Source organism: Xiphophorus couchianus, chromosome 15 (assembly GCF_001444195.1).
Source record: "Xiphophorus couchianus chromosome 15, X_couchianus-1.0, whole genome shotgun sequence".
NCBI lineage: Eukaryota > Metazoa > Chordata > Actinopteri > Cyprinodontiformes > Poeciliidae > Xiphophorus > Xiphophorus couchianus.
Window position 1 is genome coordinate 16,016,515 of NC_040242.1, and position 22,476 is coordinate 16,038,990.

At 39.2% G+C, this 22,476-nt stretch overlaps 1 protein-coding gene across 5 annotated transcripts in view; it reads right to left on the reverse strand.

Moving 5' to 3' along the window:
- The window catches only part of evlb (Enah/Vasp-like b), a 41,804-nt gene continuing 19,328 nt past the window's right edge, over window positions 1-22,476 (reverse strand). For 3 of the 5 annotated variants that reach the window (XM_028039850.1, XM_028039845.1, XM_028039846.1), the window contains exons 2-13: window positions 14,224-14,392; window positions 13,665-13,842; window positions 7,559-7,625; window positions 4,417-4,484; window positions 4,040-4,281; window positions 3,832-3,929; window positions 3,170-3,209; window positions 2,929-2,980; window positions 2,763-2,820; window positions 2,600-2,660; window positions 2,306-2,363; window positions 1-981 (exon numbers count right to left, since the gene is read on the reverse strand). In XM_028039850.1, coding sequence (XP_027895651.1) covers window positions 914-981; window positions 2,306-2,363; window positions 2,600-2,660; window positions 2,763-2,820; window positions 2,929-2,980; window positions 3,170-3,209; window positions 3,832-3,929; window positions 4,040-4,281; window positions 4,417-4,484; window positions 7,559-7,625; window positions 13,665-13,842; window positions 14,224-14,392 — 1,159 coding nt within the window. In that variant the 3' untranslated portion in view covers window positions 1-913. Of the gene's footprint in view, window positions 1,064-2,305; window positions 2,364-2,599; window positions 2,661-2,762; window positions 2,821-2,928; window positions 2,981-3,169; window positions 3,210-3,831; window positions 3,930-4,039; window positions 4,282-4,416; window positions 4,485-7,558; window positions 7,626-13,664; window positions 13,843-14,223; window positions 14,393-22,476 lie in introns of all 5 variants that reach the window. The other 2 variants (XM_028039848.1, XM_028039849.1) reach the window with 2 other exon arrangements.

Consider the following 22,476-nt stretch of genomic DNA (forward strand, 5'->3'; position numbering starts at 1 on the left):
TTTATCCAAGACATTGTTCACAGTTTTATTTGAATTCATTTGAAACTCATTTTGTTTTTTCCCCCTCCTCAAACTAGGAAGCACTTTGTCATAAAGGGAGACAATAAAATGAACAATACTTCACTGTATCTTTGCAGCCAATAAACATTTTTTATTAACAACATGATCACAAATACTCTGGTGTTTTTTTTTGTTTGTTTTTTGTTTTTTTTTTACCTCAGAAGATTGCATTATCAAAAGAAGTTTATTTTTGTTCTTGGTTTCACGTTGTAGGCTATTTTTCTTCTACCCTTTTTTGTTTAAGTTTCTGTGGTGGGTCCAAATGTACTTGGTGTTGGTGAAAGGGAAAAATAACTAAAAAAAAAGAAAAATTAAACGTATTTATAATATTTCAGGTCAGGTGATGAAAAGCAAAAAGAAAAAAAAGGGACTGCTTGTGAATGTAAATCAAACAAAACTAAATATAAACAATGTATAAAATACAAAATAAATCCCAGACTTACATTGATGTGCAATAAAACATTATCTTTACTATCAGTACTGTCGTAATTTTTCCATTACAGTTATTTTATTCCATCTTGTTTTATCATTAGAATGATAGTAGTAGTAATAATAATAATAATAATAATAATCATGGAAAAATTATATTAACAAAAAATATTTCAAATAAATTCCAAAAAAGAAAAAAAACAACAAACTAATAAAATAATTTTATATTTCATAAATTTCCTTTGGACCAAAAGGCAGAGAGGAGAGACGGGCAGACAAACAAGACGAAACATGTTAACAAAACGGAGCAATCAGTGCGAGAATGTGGCCCTTTCACGGTAGAAACAAACAAACCAAATGTTACGCAGACGCGGCCGAGGCGCTACAGTAAAGGCGCCGCGTCGCCAAACACGACGCGTGGATGTCACAGTTTGGGCCTCTGTTCCTGACTTCTCCTCCTCATCCTCCTCGTCTTCAGGGCCTCAGCAGCGGCTGCAGGGGGCAATGGTTTGAAAAAGCGATTCAGCTCTCAAAGTTTATGTCGTGCTAACTCCACTGAGTTCATTTCTAATGGCTGTGTGGAGAGAGAAGACGGGGAAATAAGTTGGGGTTAAACTGCAGGCAGGTAAGTTACTGTAGAGACAGATACAATCGAATTTAGAGGGACATTTCTCATGTTTTGACACGGGACAGTCATGTGCAGTCAGCATATGATGATCTTGCTCTCGAAGAGGTTTCAGTAAAAATAAAACCGTTTCCCTCGCATCTGGAGATGTAGTGAGACTAAAGGGAACCTGCTATTTTACTTCCAGTCTAAAGGAAAAAAAATCCTACCTGTTTATGGAAACGCTCTCTAATAAACCTCTACAAAACTGTAATCACTGCTTGACTTTAGGCATCTATGGAACAATGTTTCATGTGAAAACATGTTGCGACATGGACGCTGATGTGATGACAAAAATCTGCTAGCCTTGGGGAAGCAGCTAACTTCGGCCTCCAGGAAAAACAACATCTCTAATTGTTCTTCTTGTTTTTCTCTTTTTTTTGTGGTCCCACGATTCTTAGCTTCCTTAAAAATCCTCTTAAGAAAAATGAAACTGAAGCACTTTTTAAATTTATGCTTTACTATTTTTAGTTTATCAGAAAATTAAAAAAAACAAACTATTATCGGTAAAGACAAGGGAACGCACCATTGGGCTAAAACGCTTATATTGCTCTTCATGAGACTGGAAAATAACAAGATAGTTATTCATCTAAACCTGTCCATATCTAGTGTCGATGTAGTTATTTTCAAAACTTAAAAATGGATGAGGCCCTAAGTCTGTGTTGCCATGACTCTCAGTGGAAGGACGATAATGGAGATGAAATCAATCTCCAAATCTCGCTTTAGCAAACTGGATCAATTTTTCAGTGGGAAATACAGCTGGAATAAAACAAATACCTTTACGACTTTTTACATGTCTTTACTAAAATGTGCCAATATAACAGGTTTAAACAATAACTGAACATTATTGGTTAATTGCCCATATTAATTATGTATTCATACAGATTTCTCGAACATGTTATTTATTATTTATTGCTCATTACAAATGCAGATTTTCTATCCAACTACCACAACTCTGCTCAAAATTACATCTGTTTGATCTTATGACATGTATTACTGCAAGCATTCAGACCAATCTATTGGAATTGTTGCATTTACTTTTCTAGGTATCTAGTGCAACCTAGTGGTTACAAAAGCACATAAGTGGCTAGACTGGTGCAAATCAACCGGGTGTAATATTCCAATGGCAAGGGTGTTAAAAATGAAACGCACCATCAATGATTTCATCCTTCACTTTGTGCAGTTCACGGAAAACCTCGTCCAAGATTTCCTGTAGAACAAGAAGTTGACGTTCTCTTTATTTACAGTAGAAACAGAAGTTCACAGGAAACAAATGAGAACTCGTCACGTAATCGAGGTGATGCGTAGATTATCAGTTGGCATTTAAAAGTAAAAACTGTGGCGAACAGACAGTTTTTGCTGTGAATATAAACCAGCATATTTAACATTGCATCGGTTTACCAAACGTGCTACCATGCAGTTTTGAGCAGTTCGGTTTCACTTCACCTGCTTCATCCTGTCGAGATCTAACGAGTCTGCGTCGCTGACACTTCCTGCAGTTCGTAACCTGTGGGATAAAATATGTTTGTTTTTTTAGGAAATCATCTGTTTCACTGACGGCTGCTGTCCTTCTTAGGCCTCGTGTGAAATGAGCTTCCCCGGCTCTCACCTTGAAACCATCGACCTGTCTGCAGAGTTCGCTCGGTCCCAGGGCTTCCTCGCTCCGTCTGTGTGGCAAAAGCAGAATGTGATTTTTTATTGTTTTTCCCCCCGCTGCTGGACAATCAGATGATTGGCGAATGAGCAGCTTGTGCAGCTCCAACATCGTTTCCCACCTGTGGAATTCTGCGCACCCCGAGTGTTGGGTGACGAAGAGTTTGCATCATCCTGGGGTAAAAGGTGGGAGAAAAAAGAATATGGTTTTTCAGCTTTGTTGCACTGAAATTACATTTATCTCAGCAAGTACTGACAAGTGACGCCGTTTTGATTGTGCAATCACCACCATCGTCATCAGGCGTCCAGCTCTGACTGACATTTTGAACAATTTCAATCCATCACTGCTGCTCGTTCACTTACGTTTTGGCTGTCGTCAGGCTTCTCTGAAGCCGCTTTCCTTCTGGGGGAAAGAAGAAGCCTCAATTAAGAATGACATATTTCACCCAAATAAATAAATAAATGGCAATTTTGTGTGTCAAACAGACTGTGGACACGAAAGACAGAAAGAAAGGAAGATAGACAGACAGATAGAAGGAAAGAAAGACAGAAAGAAACCTTTAAAAAAAAAAAATTAAGAAACACATTTACTTGTCAATGACTAGACATTATGACATCAGAATTTTACGCCCTAAGAAGGATTCACATAAACGCAGAGTTAAAATCGAACTGACCATCAACCACAGAAAACACATTATTAAAACACCACTGAGAGAAAAACACAGTCAGGTCATCACCAAAAAAAACAAAAACAAACACTTGAACCATTAAAGTGAACATTGTGTCGACTTTTTCCTCCGCAACATCACGTATGTTGCGATTGTTTGAGTTTTCGCTCAAACATTTTTTTACAATTTGCAGTTAGCTTTTTTTTTTTTGTATAGACTACATGAAATATAAAAGCCACTTGAGACCAATGAATTGAGAAAAAAAGAGAGAAAGGAAGAAAGATAGGGATGTAAAGAAAGAAAGAAGGAGGGGGGGAAAGAGAAAGGAGGATTTTTTTTCGGGTCGATTGCGCTGACCTTCGAGCCAGGAGAGCGTTCATCTCCTCCATCAGTCCTCCACTTCCTCCACTCGTTCGGTTGGCTTCATTTTTGGTACCTGAAGAGCCGTCCTCAGGCTGACACACAGAACTTACTTTAGACGGCTTTTCAATCATGACCAAAAGAACAATTCATCGTATGTGTCATAAAAAAAACAAAAAAAAACACGAATACGTCATGCTCTTACCCTTTGGACACGGCGAAGTTTGGCTCCAGCGATCATTGCAGCGAGGCCGGTTGGTGCGGGGCCCTCGTCCCCCTGGCTGCCTCCTCCTATAGGCAGTGGAGGAGGAAGAGGAGGGGCCGCTGCTGATGGCGGCGGGGGGCCCGGTGGCGGCGGAGGAGGGGGAGGGCCGCCCATGTTTAAAGGTGGAGGTACTACAGGTGGAGCTACGGAGAGCACAGCAGGGTGGCCTTGGAAAGGAGAACCTGGAAACATCAAGTCAAAGGTGAAGAAGATGTTTTATTTACCTCAGGATGCTGCTAATGATGGCTTCAATTCATTTTTTTTTGTGTGTGTGTGAGTGAGAAAGTAGAAACTTTAAGTGTCCTGGGTGTGTGCACCTGAGTTGGAGGACCGTCGTTCCCGCTCCATGTGCGCCTGCATCTGCTGCTGCTGTTCCATCATCTGCCTGAAGGCAAATGGAGAAAACACAGCTGCTAATTCAGCATCCGAAAAAAACAAACAACCCCATAATCATTGAATATTTGATTCAATTCTAGCACCAAAACAGTTGAGACAACCACTTCACACAAACAGCTGAGGATTTTTAGAGCTGAACTCAGACCTCTTGAATTTTTTTCATGTTTCACTTTGCTCCAGTTTAACAGCTTTTCTGCTTTTTGCAATTAGATTCAATGCTTGTGCAAAAGAGAGGCATCCCCATAGCATGATGCCTCCACCACCATGTTCTACTGCGGGGATGGTGTTTTCAGGGTAGGTCTGCAGTTGGGCTAAACTCTGCAGAGTTTGATGATGACAATAATGGACTGAGCAAAGCTCCACAGGGTGTTCCAAATTTGGATTTTTATTTTCTTATCTCAGATTTATAGTCTCCACTACTTCCTCCCTGACCCATCCGCTTTATTTCCTGGCCGCCACGACGCTGTTGTTCTCCAACAAACCTCCAAAAATAATTTCCCGGTCTATCTGTTGTTAATTTTATCCACCTGTATCTTTTGATAAGTCGATTTAATGTGAAAAAAATATATATATTTTTACCTAATGCCACATTGTTTTGGCACTGGGTTAAAGAAACACGTTAAAGATGAACAACTAATACATAAATCATGCATTTGAAACAAAACAGACATTATTTAAAGGACCAACGCAGAAGTGCTTTGAATAAGTCCAGGTATTTCTGCAACGTCCTGATTTTGGTGTTAAAAAAAATAATAAAAATCTGTTTGCAATTTAAACAAGCAAGATGCTGTTTCGACCATTCTGGAGAAAACATTCATTTAGGTGATTCAAAACATCCAGTCGGCCGCACAGGTTCCTTTAAATCACATGGAAAACATCTGGCAGCCAAGGAAACGTCTCCACAGTTGTCCTTACGAAAATCACATTTTCATTCCCTCTTTTTTGTGACATGCGCTCTTTTATAATGCACAAAGCATATGTATGTCACACCCCAGGAGGGGAGGGAAGGAGACAGCTTGTGGGAAGTTAAGCAGAGTCATCCAGCCGTGAGTTGGACGGGAGACGAGCTGAGACAGCAGAGCGTCTGATGTGACAGCAGAGACAATCTCCCGCCACGAGCGCAGCTCCGACCCTGGGAATAGTTCAGCGGACATGGGAGCCACTCCATTTTCTACAATGTGTGTCCCTCTAAAACCTGGGATCTGGCGTTCGGATCAGCCAGCGAGCTGGGGAACTGAAACTGAAACGAAAGAGCCACTTGTGCTTTTGCAAAGGAAGAGAAGGAATCGCTCATTCGCCCTTCCACCTTTTTTTTTTTCCAATTGCGATTATTACAAGCCGATGGCGGTGCACGCCAGCAGAACCCGAGAGCTGCAACTGTTTCAGATATCGGCGCCTCAAATGTCACAACACTGCTGCAGAGCTCTAAATATAGCCAGGAACCCTTTCTTCCTTTCCAGTTCGGTTTTCTCCGTGTCACTCTGACTGTTTTCCTCTCCTCAGGAGACGGCAGCTTCCTATTAGCAGAGCGGAGCTGCAGCATGAACACAAAGCTGAGGAAATGTCAGCGCTGCTCATTTCTGTCAGCAAAATCACATCTAAACTCACTAATTCAGTTTGTGTGATGTCAATATTTTTACTAGTCATGGCGCAAAAGCGTATTTTAGATCAACCCTTTTGTAAACCAGTGCTGGTGTCTTGGTTCAGTGTAACTGTTCCCGTTTAGTCTTATACTTTATCGTTTGAATTTATACATAAATAACTGAAAGGATGAGTGTGCATGGAACATGGATGGATAACCTGATCAGGTTTAAAGCTAAGTAACTGCGGAGGAGTGAATGGAAGAATGCACAGTTAAAGCTGAATGTGTTTATTAGTTGTTAAGAAATTGAAAATGTTTTATGATTTGATTCTTCTGACCAAATCTTGATAATATAGACCACTTTCCTGCCCATATCCAGAGGCTTCATGTTTCTGTTTGTCAAAGATACAAAGTCTGATAAATCTTGAAAGATTTGAGTCCTTTCCCTGAAATATTTTTCAAACCTTTGCCTCACAGAGGCGCCTGCAAAATAAACCATCCAAGTTTACTTTTCCACTTAATATAACCGTTGTTTTTTTTCCTATTCCTTTTTGCCGCATGACATCTAACGCAACAAATTTTGGGACCAGCTGCAAAAAAAAAAAAAAAGAAAAAAAGTTTGAATTCTCTTTATTTTAAATCAAATTTGCATCATGTATAAGTTGGTAAAGGAATCTTTTTATGTCCCGTCCTTGTATCCTTTCTCTTTTTTAAAGGTCTTTCTTTAGGCATATTTAAGTAATCTAATTCTTGATTAAAAATGGTTCAAATATGGCCGCCAGGTGACTATGTTGGTCCTGGATTACACTGCTTCTCTTTCCAGCCTCTTTTCTGTCAAATTATAGTTCAAAAAAAGGCCACTAGTGCAAAAAAATAAATAAATAAAAATTAATAATTACCTCTCTGTTGTCCAAAACTTTATGTAGAAAGTTGCGTAAAATTTTAGGAACGCACTAGTGTCATGCAGAGTGATTTGAATTTATTTTTAATTAGAAAAAGACAAAAAAAAGGGGGGGAATTACATCAGAATTTTTCTGACATATCTTTTTGCTCTCTCTTTCGGTCGCCTTTCTGTTTTAATAGTGTGAAATGAATCAATCAGCATCTCAAAAAATGATGATAAAACAAGTAACGCATAAAAAAAACAGACTCCAAGTTTCCTTTTATCAATATAATCCAGTGAAAGAAATGGATTGTGTAACTTTAACAAGATTTAACAAGACCTCGTTTACAACGCAGACCTGTTTTGATTAAACAGAGAAAAAACACACACACACACACAGTAACATTTCATGCAAGTAAGAAATTTGACTCAATTAAACACACTAATAAAATAGGAGCTAAAAACAAAGTGTAAGTTTTATAAGATTTTTCTTTTTGTCTTTTTTTTTTTGCCTCAAGTAGCAAGTCCAAACCCCAGAGGTGTTATGTTTTGACGCGCTGCGCTGACATTAGTGTGTGTCCGAGTGGATGTGTTTCACCTCGCTCTCTGAGCGTCAATCTCATCCGAAGTGGGGCCGTTCTGGACCTGCCGCTGGAGAGCTGGACCTGCAGAATCAAACCAGAGCAAAAAGGCAGAGTGAGAAACGCGGATGAGGCAAACGCTGTGCTCAACAATCCATTACTAACGCCTTGGATGTTCGTTGTAATTAGTGCCAGTCAAGACAATTAACCACCCAAGTGACAGGGGAATTAAGCAGGAGTTAACCATTATGTCACCTCTTTGTGGGGGTACTGACTAATCCTGGGTGAAAAGCATACAAATCCGCAGTTTAAATGAGCGCAGATTGATTCATCAAGTTCTTGTGAAGGCAAGTTAAACACCAGAGGGATGTGCTCTTTGGCTTTTTTTGTTCCGCAGTGCGAGACGCCTTGCAAAAGGATTTCGGCGTCACACCAACAAAACTTTGTTTTGTTCCGCTGGGATTTTCTGCAATAGTCCGACACAAAGCGGTAGACGATCGTGAAACGGAAGGGAAACAATCCGTGGCTTCCAGTTCACATGGAGTATGACAGTACAGGGTTTGGCACAACTGCAGGCTTACGAAGACACAGCCGTCCACCTAAGCTAACAGGGTATTAATCAGAGAGGAGATTACCATTTACTTTCCATTTTACATTAATGCACAACCTTGTGTCGGTCCTTCACATAAAATCTCATTTGAACACCTTGAAGCTTGTGGTTGTACATTAGTAAAAAAAAAAAACTTCAAGGGGTATGAATACGTTTGCAATGAGCTGCATCGTAAGACGAAAAAGACTAAAAAGTCTGTTTGTCTTCTTACAGTTTGCGCTGCAGGGCCCCTGCAATGTAATCCCTTTAACACCATTAGGGAGATCTACAGATGGAGAACCAGATAGGGTGATTACTTCAAGACGCGATAAGATGGGAGCAAAAGCCACTTCAAGCTGAGGGATTACAATAAAATCACAGGGATTCATCGTCTTTTTACAATGAAGCCTCCAGTTTGATTGAACTCCCTCAGCAGTGTTATTAAATGTGTCACCGAAGAATCAAGAAGACATTCGTACATATAAACGTAAAGTGCTTCTATAAAGAAATGAGTATTAGGATGAAGTACGATTGTGATCGTTGGATCATTAAGTGTTTCACAGTTTCTCTTTTGTGATCTGGTGGATTTCTTTTTCAACAGAGAGCCGTGAAACAAAGCAGAACTAAAAAAAACTGTTCACATTCGCCACATCCTGTCCTCGTCTAATGAAAAGTGTTGCTTTACGTAATAGCGCTACGGCTTTCACGGTCACTACTCTCTGATGAAAGCGGCTTTGGCTAATGGCTGCCATTGATCAAGTAACACAGATCCGAAAATAACACAGGCTGAATTAAAGGACGCGAGTCAAACCTGGTGTCAGGTGATTCACTCGTTTGTAGACATGTGAGCACAGTAGGTCTAGTGTTTACCTTAGAAACGAACAAGGAACTTTGTATTTATCCATATGGAGTCATTTTCTTTCTTGTTTTTTTAAGACAGAAACATCAAAACATAGCTCTCTTGTTTTTTGTAAAGGAGTCAGTCTAAAATTGAATAGACCCTCATTGACAACACTTTTAATCGCTTAATTTAATGTCCAACAGAAGACGGACACATCAAACGATTCGAAAGTGACGTCAAAACATCAAACATCTACTGCCACAGTCATCTGAAGCATGTGTCGCATTTCCCCTTAAAATACTCAGGCAAAAAATGAGTTTTATCAGGCGAGTCATGGACCCACTGACACCAGGTGAGTCCCATTTCACCAAGACTTAGCTCTTCCCCTTAGTTCTGCATGTTAAGTGTAGCAGAGTGCCAAACAGTTTACTTTTAGATACACATATTCAATTAAAGGTTAAAGATTTACTATTAAAACACACACAACAAATGAGTTTCTGACCCTCACTGACATGTTCATCATTTTGACGTCCCGCCTGATGTACTCTGCTCTAGTCTCTTTGGCGTCTCTCTCAAAAGTATGAAAAAGTAAGGTTGCATGCTGATGACATGCTGGTGTCTTGATTGGGTGTCATACAACGTTAAGCACTGGAATATTTTAATCTGCCTCCGTTGGTCCCTTCGTCAGCATTTTGATCGAATGCCTGCACATCCTCTGTTACATTTTGAAGGATATAGTTTTCTTCCGGCCAGGACGGACTTCTAAATCCAATATGGCTGCTTGTGCTTAGCGGCAGCTTATTAGTAACTGTCTTAAAAAAACATATTGACTTGTTTGTATCCCATTTTCACAAACACAGTACCGTTTTGTGAACACGTGGGAAGTGTTTCAAAGAAAAAAATCCAAAAATCCAAAGAAATGATGTTGCCTGTATTGCTAATAGTAATTATCAGTTAACTAATCCCATTGTTTTTTAAACAGGAAATTATAATCTAATTAAACTGGGTTTGATGTTATTCTCTGATCCATTTTAGCAGAACGTGTCACCAGCTTTGTCTTAATAGTTCTCTGTTCCCTGCTGCTGTTTTAAACTGGAAGTTCTCATAATTTTCTCCTCCTTTAATCTTTGTTGAACCAAACACAATTTTCACAATTTATCTGAGCAATTCATCTTTTTGGCTGTTGGCGCTTACCAACTCTACATATTATTATTATTATTATTATTTTATTATATATTATATATTATTATTATTATTATTTTGTATTCACTTTGCAAATCATTGGTAGTAATAATTACTTCTTGCAACTTTGAGGACCATAGTTTAACAGATTTAGTTGAGGCCTGAAAATGTTTCTTTGACTCAATGTTAGTCATGAGAAGCTTAATAAGAAATCGGAGGATTTCATATTACTACTTTCTAATTAGGTAACCGTACCATTTATCCAAATGTTTTGGCAAATGTCAACTTGGATCTACTGGCATTTTCTGGTAAATAATTTCTGCTGTGGTTCTTCACAAACCAATGTTTTGCTTTGTTTCCCCCCCCCCACACAAACACAAGGAAGCTTAAAAACACAAACCAAGCACAGCTTTTACCGCAGACAGAAACACAGCAGGCACATTTTTGTTGTTTTTACCTACACGACATGCTGAAGAAGAGGAACCGGCCGTAGCAGAGACAGAGACACCGACAGACACACTCTCCTCTGACCATCTCTTGCCTTAAGCTACCTTTACTCCTCCTCATCCTCACCATCGTCCCCATCCATCACCTCCCTACCCACGTTTCTTCCTCTCCTCACCTGCCCTCCTATCTACTCCACTGAGTCAACGGTATCGTCTGTCATCTTCATGTAAATGACACCGGCAGCAGCAGCAGCCGCGTAGCGATCAATTCGGGTTAATGTTTCAAAAGGTCGGCTTTTCTCTATGCTGAGCAGTGAAGGCGCATAGAGACCCGGCCTCTCTGAATAACATGGGCTTCATCTCACTCATCATTTTTTGTTTCCAAAATTAAACTCAACCTGCTTAGAGTAAGAAATGTAATGTATCAACGTCACGATTCTACGCATATTTGACCAACTCAGTAATATTTCACAGTAAATGCACGTCTTAGCAGACTTGAATGTTCAAAATGTATTGCATAAATTAACATAATAGTACAGAAAATGTTGAGAACTGAGAATTTATGGAAGATCATCTTTTTTTTTTATTTGATCACTTTTGCTTTATGTTTTTCATCCACAAAAAACATTTTACAGCTATATTTACCACACAATACTTTTGTTGCAAGTAATTTTATAAAGTCTTAGTCCCAACTACCAGTATTGTTTTTCTTAATAATTGAATTATTTGAAATTATTTTTGCAAACTGATTTACAGTCAAATGCATTATATTCATTAAATACACCCAGTTTAACTTACGTATATGCTATATTGCAAAGCTTGACACATTCTCGAAATTTGAAATTGCTTGCTTCATGAAGCGAACTGGTTACTGCATACTTTTACGGAAATGACCAGGTCCTTACTGGTTTTCTTGAATTACAAATCAGAAATGTAACCTTTAAGTTCCCTGGAAAGTACAGGTTTCAATATATTCCGCCATCTTTTTCCCCCCTTAACATGAAAGAAGAGGTCCTAGTTAGTTAAGCAGATAAGCTTATAAAGAACTAGCTGTAAATTAATTCAGATAATTAACATTTTTGTGGCATCTTATTTGAATAAAATCAAATCAAGGTGTCTGTGTGGGTTTATTAAACTCGACTCATGAAGTAAATCCATCACAAACTCAGTGAAGACCCAAGGTCACGCTTGAACCCACCTCACCACCAGAGGGCGCAGCAGACACACCTGTTTGGACAGCAAAGAAACATGTTTATATATATATATATATATATATATATATATATATATATATATATATATATATATACAGTACAGACCAAATGTTTGGACACACCTTTCTAATTCAATGGGTTTTCTTTATTTTCATGACTATTTATAAGGCAAGAAATCCCACTTACTAACCTGACAGGGCAGGTTGACCTATGAAGTGAAAACCATTTCGGGTGACGACCTCTTGAAGCTCATCAAGAAAATGCAGAGTGTGTGCAAAGCAGTAATCACAGCAAAAGGTTGCTACTTTGAAGAAACTAGAATATAAGGGGTATTTTCAGTTGTTTTACACTTTTTTGTTTAGTGCATATTTCCACATGTGTTATTCATAGTTTTGATGCCTTCAGTGTGAATCTACAATGTCAATAGTCATGAAAATAAAGGAAACTCACTGAATTAAAAGGTGTGTCCAAACTTTTGGTCTGTACTGTATATATATATACTGTATATACTGTATATATATATAACTCTCGTATTATAGCACTCGTGCTAGGCCAATGAGTTTATGTCTTCTTTTTGCTTCCAGTGCAAAAATGCGGCTATAAAAATCATATTGTGCTTTCTGTATAGTGTGTACATGTGTAATTTCTATCGGTGGCTGCTGCCACTCGAGCCTCTTTGCGCCGCCGCCCCACGTCATTAGGCAGATGAAAAAGTCTGCTCTCTAGCACGGGACCCAGGGGAGATCTTCTCAATGACTCATTCAAATGAAGAGGCTGGAGGGGGACGGCGGGGGACACACACTGCTACTGCTGCTGGGGAAATGAGTGGCAAGCTGTGAAAGTCACTCTGTCTCCGTCTCGTTCTCTCTCTCTCTCTTTGTGACTAACTCGGGCATGAATAGAGTTACTGCAGGACAAACTGCACATCTTACGTGTTCATGCAATGCTAACGGAGTGTTTTAAAAATAGGACTTAACTCCAGCTCCAATGAATCCCTGATGACTCCCAGTATAACCAAACCTTGTACTAATGTTATCAATTGCACTCTGTTCTGTTATGTGAATAATAAAAAACCCATTAGCCAGAGTTTGTTAGACTTAGAGGGCACTGTTGCCTAACTCAGCTGCATTTTGACAGCTACTATCACACATGAACAGGTTGCTCTGAACTGCTTGGGTCAGCATTTATTGCCCATTTGCTGAGGATGCTGTGTCATGATTCAGGCAGCAGCTAGGAGATGTTCCAGGAGTTTCACTGATCTATGCTTAAGGTCTCAGGATATTGCTGATAGCAAATAAAAAAGTCTTCAGTCTATTATAAGAGAGATATAATAGACTAAAGAACTTGTGTGTACTTGAAGGATAAAAGTAGAGTCATTTCTAGTGACATGAGAGCCACGTGCAAGAATCAGCATGAATCAGATTTTAAAATAAAGCTTTTTAGTGTTTGTGTGTCTCTATGGCGACGTATCTTGAAGCCATAAAATCTTGCAATGACCAAAGCCGCAAAACTGCAGCATTTTAAGACTACAAACTATAGCTATAGTTTATGCTAGCACGGAAATAATGGGCTATGCTTTTCTATGTAGGACAGAAAAGTTTTTTCCTATTTAGGGTAATAAAGTTACTGTAGACAGTTTTAAAATGTGTTTTTATCAGAAAACCACAAATTCAATGTGGTCCAACAATCGATAAGATTGTTAACTAACTTTGTTTTGTCCAGACTACGTATTCCTAGAATGACATCCTTCCTCCAGAATGAAAAGTGCTCAAACAACAGTTCATCTGGGCACCGGCAGCGAACCCGTCTGAGTGCAAAGTGAATGTGTGATGCAGAGAGGGGAGACCACACCTCCATCCTGAGCGCTGAGTACGTTAAGGGCGAACAGCATGGCGTTGGAGAAGGTGGTCGCCTCCTCCTTGCTGGCAAAATTGAGGCCGTAGACCTGCCTGGCATCCCTCCATTGGTGAAAGGTCTGGGTGGCTTGGTTGTACTTGAGGCCTTTCACTATAGAGTAGTTGATAACCACCTGCAGGAAAAAGAAGAGGAGAGGAGTGGAAAGAAAGCTATTTATGAGCAACATTGGAGGAGTGGGGAGATAAAAACAGAGAATGTAAATAATCTGGCTTGTACAAGTTTCTAAAATAATTTCAATCTAAGATCAAGTGTCCAGAGCCAAAAGGTCTGACTAAAATAAAAATGATGGACTCCACGACTGCAGAAAAGATACAACAATGTGGATCAATGTACTTTTTCCTTCTTTACAAACACATGTAAATATGCATCTACGTATCTACAATACAAATGTCTATATCACAGCAATTCAGAGGACTCTCTCGGTGTGAGTCCAGGACGGTCTAAATGTGTTGCATTCCTCCCGCAGCGTCAGAAGCGTCACTCTCCAGGTTACCTGCTGGTCTTGCAGCTTGACGCCCACCACTCTGAAGGTGTTGCTGGCAGTGTTGTGGTAGATGTTGATGCGGCTGAAGCCCTGCTGGCCCGGCTTGATGGGGACCCACTTCTTGCTGGTGTCGTCGTAGACCATGACAGAGGCCCGCGCCTGGCAGATACTCTGCTCACTGGCAAGGACAAAGGGACGGAGAGAGGAACGAAAGGCTTAGGGTTATTTAAGTGCTTCTCAGTCTCCTTATGAATATGCATGAGACTGAATCTAATTTTGGAAGATTCAGAGTTTTCAAGGTCTATTTTGGCCCAATGTCGTTGTAGGGGTTATAAGTAGTAGGATATCTGCCATGAGTGTAATGATGCAAAGGGCAACACTTCCTAGTGGTATTTGTAAGCAAATAAAACAGCATTATATGCTAGTAACAGAGATTTAACATTTCAAAATATTTCAATTTTGAAATTGAAGGGGTGTCCTAATCTCTTCCTGACCAAAAACTGCATTTTCCTAAATGAAGTTTAGTTTTAAAAAGTTGGTCGTAACTGGTTGGCTATATTACTTAACCTTCCAAGCATTGTTGAAGCCAATAATTAAATATCCACTTGTACCAAATAAGATGGAAAAATTAACAGGCTCTTGAAAGGCGTCGTAATTATTTCACATCACTGCGTGTGAAAAGAAAAAAAACAAAATAAAACACTGATTCTCTCAGTGCCTTTTTTTTCATCCAGACATAACATCTGCTAAGCAGACATATCAGGGGGATTGGGTCAAACACAGTCACATGCCTGAATTAAAAACTCTTATTTTGACTGTAGGATTTAGTCTCATCTCGTCTCCGCTGCCGAGAGCAGATTTAAAGTCTGTTACGGTTAAAGCTACCAAAAATAAATAAATAAAAAAGAGCTGAAACCCATAGTTTTCTAGTAAAGAGGGAGGACAAAAGCAAAAGTTCTTGGCTTCATAAACCTGTAGCCTATGGTAAAGCTGGATGGAATAAATGTGGATCGTGTGTGCCAATAGACTAGCAATAACCACACTTATTTACTTATATTACTATCACTATATTAGTATCTTTTTCATATCTCTGTGTTTCCATAATAAAAAACATTTCATTAAAAACTATAAAGCAGGTTTGAGGCTACCTAAATGGTCTAACGCAGTGGTTCTCAAACTTTTTTCAGTGATGTACCCCCTTAAAAATATATTTTTAATCAAGTACCCCCTGACACAGGCAAAACATTTTTGGAATAAAAAAGAGGTACAGTGCTGTAAAATCACTGTCTGATTTATTAAAGCCAAACAACTTATATCAGTGAACCTGACAAATACATCCATATTGCAAACATTGCATGGTTAAACAAAAAAGAAAAACAGAAGAAGGTGACCACCAGGAAGGTATAAAACCAGTCAAACCGCTTTATTTTAAAGGATATTGAAACTAAATACTGAATATAAAATTCAGTGCATGAACACACATTTATATTTTATCGAACTTTTCACAAAATAATTTTTCCCAAGACTTATTATGAGGAGCCTACTGATTTTTTAAAGATATTTTGAAAAGCTTCACGTACCCCCTGCAGTACCTCCACGTACCCCCAGGGGTACACGTACCCCCATTTGAGAACCACTGGTCTAACGTGTAGATCAGGACTGCATTTTGTTTTGAAAACACACAAAAAAGTTTGAAAAATACAACAAAAATGGCCACTTACAGCTCACTTTCTCCATAAAATGTGAAATTTAAAAAACATTATAAATACATGAAACCGGTTGAATATCTGTTAAATATTTGAGCCTATTTCATTGGATTACCTGCAAAACTTCAAGCAATGATTGCAAGTTTCTGCCACTCACAGGTCAGAGAGATTTGGCTTTATTAATTTGAAATTAAAGTGTCGAATCACTTTCAGTAGTCCTATGGAGTCTGCTTTTTTGACATATATCTTCCAATAAATCTGTAATCAAATCTGTTCAATGAAATAGTGAATGCAGTGCAATTAAAGGTCTGGTTTTTAAACGTTTAAATGTAAAAAAAAAAGAAAAAAAAGGGGGGCGGGGGGTGGCTTGTTTTTATTTACAAGGATTAGCAAACTCTTACTGGGTTTGCTAATCAATCTGGAAGTTGCTTTATGAGTAAAAAGAAAGCACAGGCTTTAAATTGAGAAGAAATAATTTGGTTTTCATTTAGCAAGTAAAGCGGCTGGAGAAACACACAGAACCAGAATCAAGCTCAGCTCAACGTCTCCCGGTTTACACCTCGCTGTCTCCTCGCCAGTGCACTCGAGATCGGCTCCAGCAGGGCAGTGATGCGTTTAATTTATTTTTGGTTAAGTTGCCGAGGCCATTTATTTTTTTTAAAACAGCGTTCGAGGCAGCTGGCTCCAAAAAAAGAAAAAAAAAGAAAAGAAAAAGTAGGCACTGCGGGCCTATAAATCAGGTTCTTGTGCTAAAAGAGACTGGAGGTGAAAAAAAAATAGAGACGAAGCAAAACAAGAGAGTTTGATTCTGACTGACGGCTACAAACACAAACAGGAAGACTTCGTATAACGCTATACGAGTGCGACGTTCAGCAAACTGAAGTGCAGAGCATGAATAATGCATTAAATACTTATGAATTTACCACGACGCCGCACATTTGTGCACTCGCACATGCGTGTGAACTCAAGAAACGCCATCATCCGAGATCAGTCCGCTGCCAAATGGCGCAACAGTAAAACCGAGCCTACTGGGACACAATCCTTTCCTCCAGTCAGATATTCAATAAAAATAAATAAATAAATAAAATCTCCTTTGCATAACAACAGTTTTGAGCGAGCGTGTTATTTTCCGGTCTGGATTAAAACGTAATCTGCTTCCTCTGAGAGCCTGAGCGCCATAACCTTGAGGGCAGAGACGACGCCGCCCACAGGCCGCGCACACGCAAAACGATGAAAACAGAAAGCAGCTCCACGGGGGAAACACATCGACGGTGTCTGATGCTTGGATCTCTTTCTGAAGATGCCAATGTAGTAAACTCTCTCCAAAGGGAAAACGTGATGATCGATCTCCAACACCAGGGAAGGAATTTCAGCATAATCCGCCAAAATTCACTATAGCCACAATGTGAAATGGACCCACATTCTTTTAAACATTTGATTGTTTCAAGACAATAGAAGAAGTTTTCTTTTAATAGCAATTGTGTACTTATGAGTATGTGATAGTTTAGGCAATGCTGTGTAGATCTTACATATCCAGAGAATAAACAAAATACAGCTAATTTCATCATAATGTTGATTTACTTCCGGAAGGCGCTCAGAGATTTCGTGCGTTTTCTTCCACTCAAAATGAACCCATTAACTATCGGAGCTGAGAGTCTGTTTTCACAAAGTATTTAATGCGTAAATAAAAATCAACGTTTGAATCTGAACTCATTTTAATGAACCGACAGGGTTTTTTTTTTTTAAAACCATGAAACAAGTTAACCCGCTTCTCTAGAAGTCTGGAGTTTGGTTAACGAGGGCTTGTGATGATAAATATATGAATTATTCATTCAGATTGCTGAATTTTAAACAATTCCTCAAGTTCGCACATGGTTTTGAGGCAGAAGCAGAAAGATTATTATACACACACACACACACACACAACAGGTCAACTGAGCTTCTGTTCTCCTCGTTTCAGGGGATTCCAGGTGTTTTGTCAAAACCTTTTTACTTTTGTTTTTACATAAATTACTCCTGCTTATAGCAAAACATGTTGGTAAAAATATGTATGTTTTTTTACCCTCAGTCTCTGATTATGCCACCTGGTCCTGTCACATTTGTTCATGTCAAAGCGTTTCTGGTGCTTCCTGTCTGGCTGCAGTAAAAATGTCCTCTTCCGGCATCATCTCCTGATTTGAAATGAGCAGCGCAGCCATGAGCTGTCAGACTAATATGCTGTTGATTCACAGAAATCACAGGAATGAAAAAAAAATGAAGACGTAATTAAAACCTGCATGCATTAAAAAAAAAAAAGAAGAAGAAGAAGAAAGAAAACCCTGAAGCAGGAGATATAAGTAGCACTTTGATCTTCCCTTCTGTGGATGATTAGGCAGAATTTGAAATTGCCCACAATATCTGGTTGGTAATGGTCTGACTGGAGGCTGATTCTTCTTTTCACGTCTGCTTAGTTTAGAGGCATCCACTGAAATCTCACTCGTCTCTGAATTGTTTTAAAGCGGAGAGCAGTTCTGTTAAATTATTATTATTTTTTTTTACTATGTAGTCTTGGCTCATGCAACTACGGCAACTTGCAAAAGTATTTATACCTTTAAAAATGATAAGATATGGGAGTTTGTATGACAGTAGTGAAGTGAAAGGAAAAGTACGCAATTTTTGCCCAATAAAATCTGGAAAGTGAGTCATTCAAAGGGGTGTTAATACTTTTCCAGTAGCACTGTGTGCGCACTTCTGCCTGTGTGAGTAGCTTCAGGCCTATACATTTTTCAGCCATGTTTCTTGCAGTAATCTGCGCTGGTAGGAGGCTCGCCCATCCATGAGAGGATAGCCCCTTGCAGCAGATTTTACAGCGGCGCTGTCCTGCAGACATCACGGCATCAAAGCCATTCTGTTGTTGCTCCACTTTCCGAGGGACATGCTGCTCAAGGCAAGCGGCGCGCAGACAACAAAGACGAATTGGACTAAAATAGCAGCGCACACCACTGTATGCTAATCTCTGTTCTCAGCCAAGTTGAGATGCATATCTACGCACTCCGGTTCTGGTGCATTAGGACTGGCAAAGCATCGGAAAGCTAGTTGGTGTCGAAACAAACTTCCAGACTAAGATAAAAATAGAGACTTAATAATGATTCAAGAAGTAATAATGTAATCTCCGAGATTCCAAGTATGAAGCGGGTTGATACCTTGAAAGGACTTTCAATAGGCAAAACATGGCAAATCTATGTACAGGTTTAAAGTTAGCAACTGTATTTGAGTCTAGAAAACCCAGAAATGTGCTACCTGCCAATTAAGATAAAAATGAGATTAAGATTTAAGATGAAAACAAAGCAAATTTTAGAAGACAAAAAATGTTTCTGATGTGGTTGTACATTTTTCTTTCTTTGATGTCATCCAAAACGATTGGCTGTTGCCTTATGTTGCAGCCGTTAGCTAAGCTAAAGAAATCAGTGTTGTGTTTCTTTAGATGAGAGAGGAAACACAAAACTAAACAAAATTAAAAACATGAAGAAAAAAAAAATACATCCTTCAACAAAACCTAAAATATGAGTCACTGGCTCAAACAAACCCACTGAGTCATTGTCTACAAAACGGAGCAGCAGTTCGGTAGAAGTGACACGACCTTAACAAATACAAAAAACCTCGAGGCCAAGACATTCGTAGACATCGAGAACCGCTAAAACTCAGAGGTGAAGCATCGGAGCTTCAAATCTATCTGTTCCAAAAACAGATAGTTGTTTAATGTGTGAACTGCAGCTATGAAGCCTTGAGTTGAGTGAAGCTGTTGGAGCGAGCGACCCAGTGAGTCACTGCAGCACGCTGCTGGGGTTAATGATTCTGCCCCGGCTCAAAACAAGCTTATGCTGCACGGTTATGCGGAGGCCTGCGTAGTTGTGGGATTCATAGACTTTGACCCATTTCACAAAAACAGAAAACCAAAAAGAACCCCGTCTCAAACAAAATGGACTTTCAAAGAGATTATTTAATTCCTATATACAAAGCATTGAAAGCACTGTGCAAATATATTGAGGGGCAATATGAAAGTTCAATTGCCTAGATCAGTTTCCTCTCATTCTCAATTCATTGGGTTTAATATGACAGCCTTTAAGAGCTTCAAACGTTTTTTCCATAGAGAGTGTGTTTCTGGAAGGTTCTGAACATCCTTCCGGAAGGGCATTTCTGAGGTCAAACACTGATGTTGGACTAGAAGGCTTTACTTCATTCCAAAGGAATCTCCTGCTGAACTTCACTTCAGGGAACATTCAAGAGTTTAATGCTGAAGTCGGATTCGACATATTCGGAGAAGCCGGGATGTCAACATGGAGACGCCCAAGTAGCCATTGTTTGCAGAACCTTTTACGGACATTGTTTTAAGTTTCACTTCCCATAAGCAAACACCACTTTTAATTTCTTCAATTTGGAGTTACAGGCACTACATTTAACATGTATTGTAAAATAAACAGGTTTCCACCACAGCTTACTACTGTCGATGCAAGGAGCGGCCACATTGAAACACAAAGCCGAGCCTTACAGATCGCAACTGGGGCCGTCAGAGTTTGCTGCAATTTCCGAGTGAGAGTTGGAATTTCCAAGTTCCGACTACAAATGGAATTCGTACAAACTACGAATGGGCTGAGCAGGAACTCAACGGATCTAAAACCACGGGGGAAAGCCTGACAAATAATCTAAGAGAGATAAATACAAACATAAAAGAATACAGGAAACTAAATACAAAGGAGCGAACACATACGACCTAGAAGGGAATGCTAATGACATAGCAAAACCACCAGTATAGCAATAATAATGGACACAAACACCCAAACACGCTAGGACTGCGAAACTTACCCAGTCACTTTATATGGCCTACCACTTCAAGCCTGAGTTGCTTTCAATCACACTTAGTTGCAACAATCCTAACAACTGACTGGGATATTTAGTAGAGAGAGAAACTCAAGACTGAATTTATTGCACAACTACGTTGAAACTCACTGAGCTTTGAAAGTGATCCATTCAATTTCAAAGCTTTTGAAAGCTTTGAAAGCTGTACATGTACATACCTTGCACATGTACAGAGCTAAATAACTTATATTTTACTGTCATTCCTGCACTTTATATTCTATATTTATATTCATATTTTATACTGTATTTTATTTTATTCTGGAGTAACCTCACAACATTGAAAGCTCAAAACATTGTCCTGAGCCGTATGCAACGAAATTTCGTTCTGTATACACCCTGTGCATGCAAAATGACAATAAAGTCAGTCTAAGTCTAAGTCTAATTCCATTTATTTATATAATGTCAATTCACAACAAATGTTTCCTCAAGGCACTTTGCAAAAAAATATTCCTTCTTACAAAAATAATCATTAAAAAAACAACAACATTCACTCACAAATATCTGTAGAAAAGGCCGGCTGGATTTTATGCACCTGTTGCCACGGAAGTGGTTGGAACAACCGAATTTTATAACTTGGCTGATCAAGAGAATATAGTGTAACTTCCTTTATCAATAACGCTCTGTCGGTGCATTTATATGCACTAACTATATGCATCTAAATGCATTAAAGTTTTTCTTTTTTCCAGAATTTGTGGATGAGGAGAAAAAGCCAGATCACAGAGGGGTCCTTTGTGTCCCCCCGCGCCCGGCCGGCTGCTTACAGGGAAACAGCGAAATCTCCAGAGTGAGCGGACAGAACAATCGGCACCATAAATTGTTTGTCTCTTCATCTCAGTCCCTCGCAGAATGTTCTCTGTTTTTGCAGACGGCAGGACAATGATGAAGAACCCTCTGCACTGGGAAGCGGCCAGAAATGTGGCGCAGTGAAACTTCTTCTGCATGCCAGCGAGTAAGTATGCGTGTGTGTATATTTCTGCGTTTGTGAAGAGCCGACTGCATAAAACATCAAAGCTGCATAAAGCAGGAAGAAGAGCAGCTGACAGCTTAAAGATTTATAAGTGTGCAAAGGCAACAAGACGGAAACCTCAGCTAAACCTGCAGAAAGTGGGATAAACTGTGTTAAAATGTGTCTGCAGTCCTAAACTTTGGGGCAAGTTGGTAACATTTAAGAATGCCTTGATTAACTTCTGACCCAAACATGAATTTACATGAAAGTTTCTGCAGTTGATGCAAAAGTAGAGCTCACTTTCAGAACCTTTCCTGCATCTCTGGAATGAACAATGCCTTGAGGAAGTAATCACACTCCAAGATTTTCACATTTAGTATATTTTAACACGATTTTTACATTACAAGCCAACAGAAGGTGCATAATTGGGAACTTTTAGCAGCACCTCTTCTGGCTTAAGTTTCTTCCAACATTTGCTGGAAGAAATGTTTCTTCCAGCATTTCTATTCAAAACACTCAGAGTGGATGGAGAGCATCTGTCAGTACCAAACATTGCACACAGATAGACTTTATTTACTAACTGCGTGACGTCTGAAGGCAACTAATTGCTCTAGATTTTCAAGTGAGGGGGAATACAGACGTATAAAATGCCATATTTTGTACATTTTATATGTTAATATTTTTGAAAATTGTGAATTATTGTCCTTCCACGGT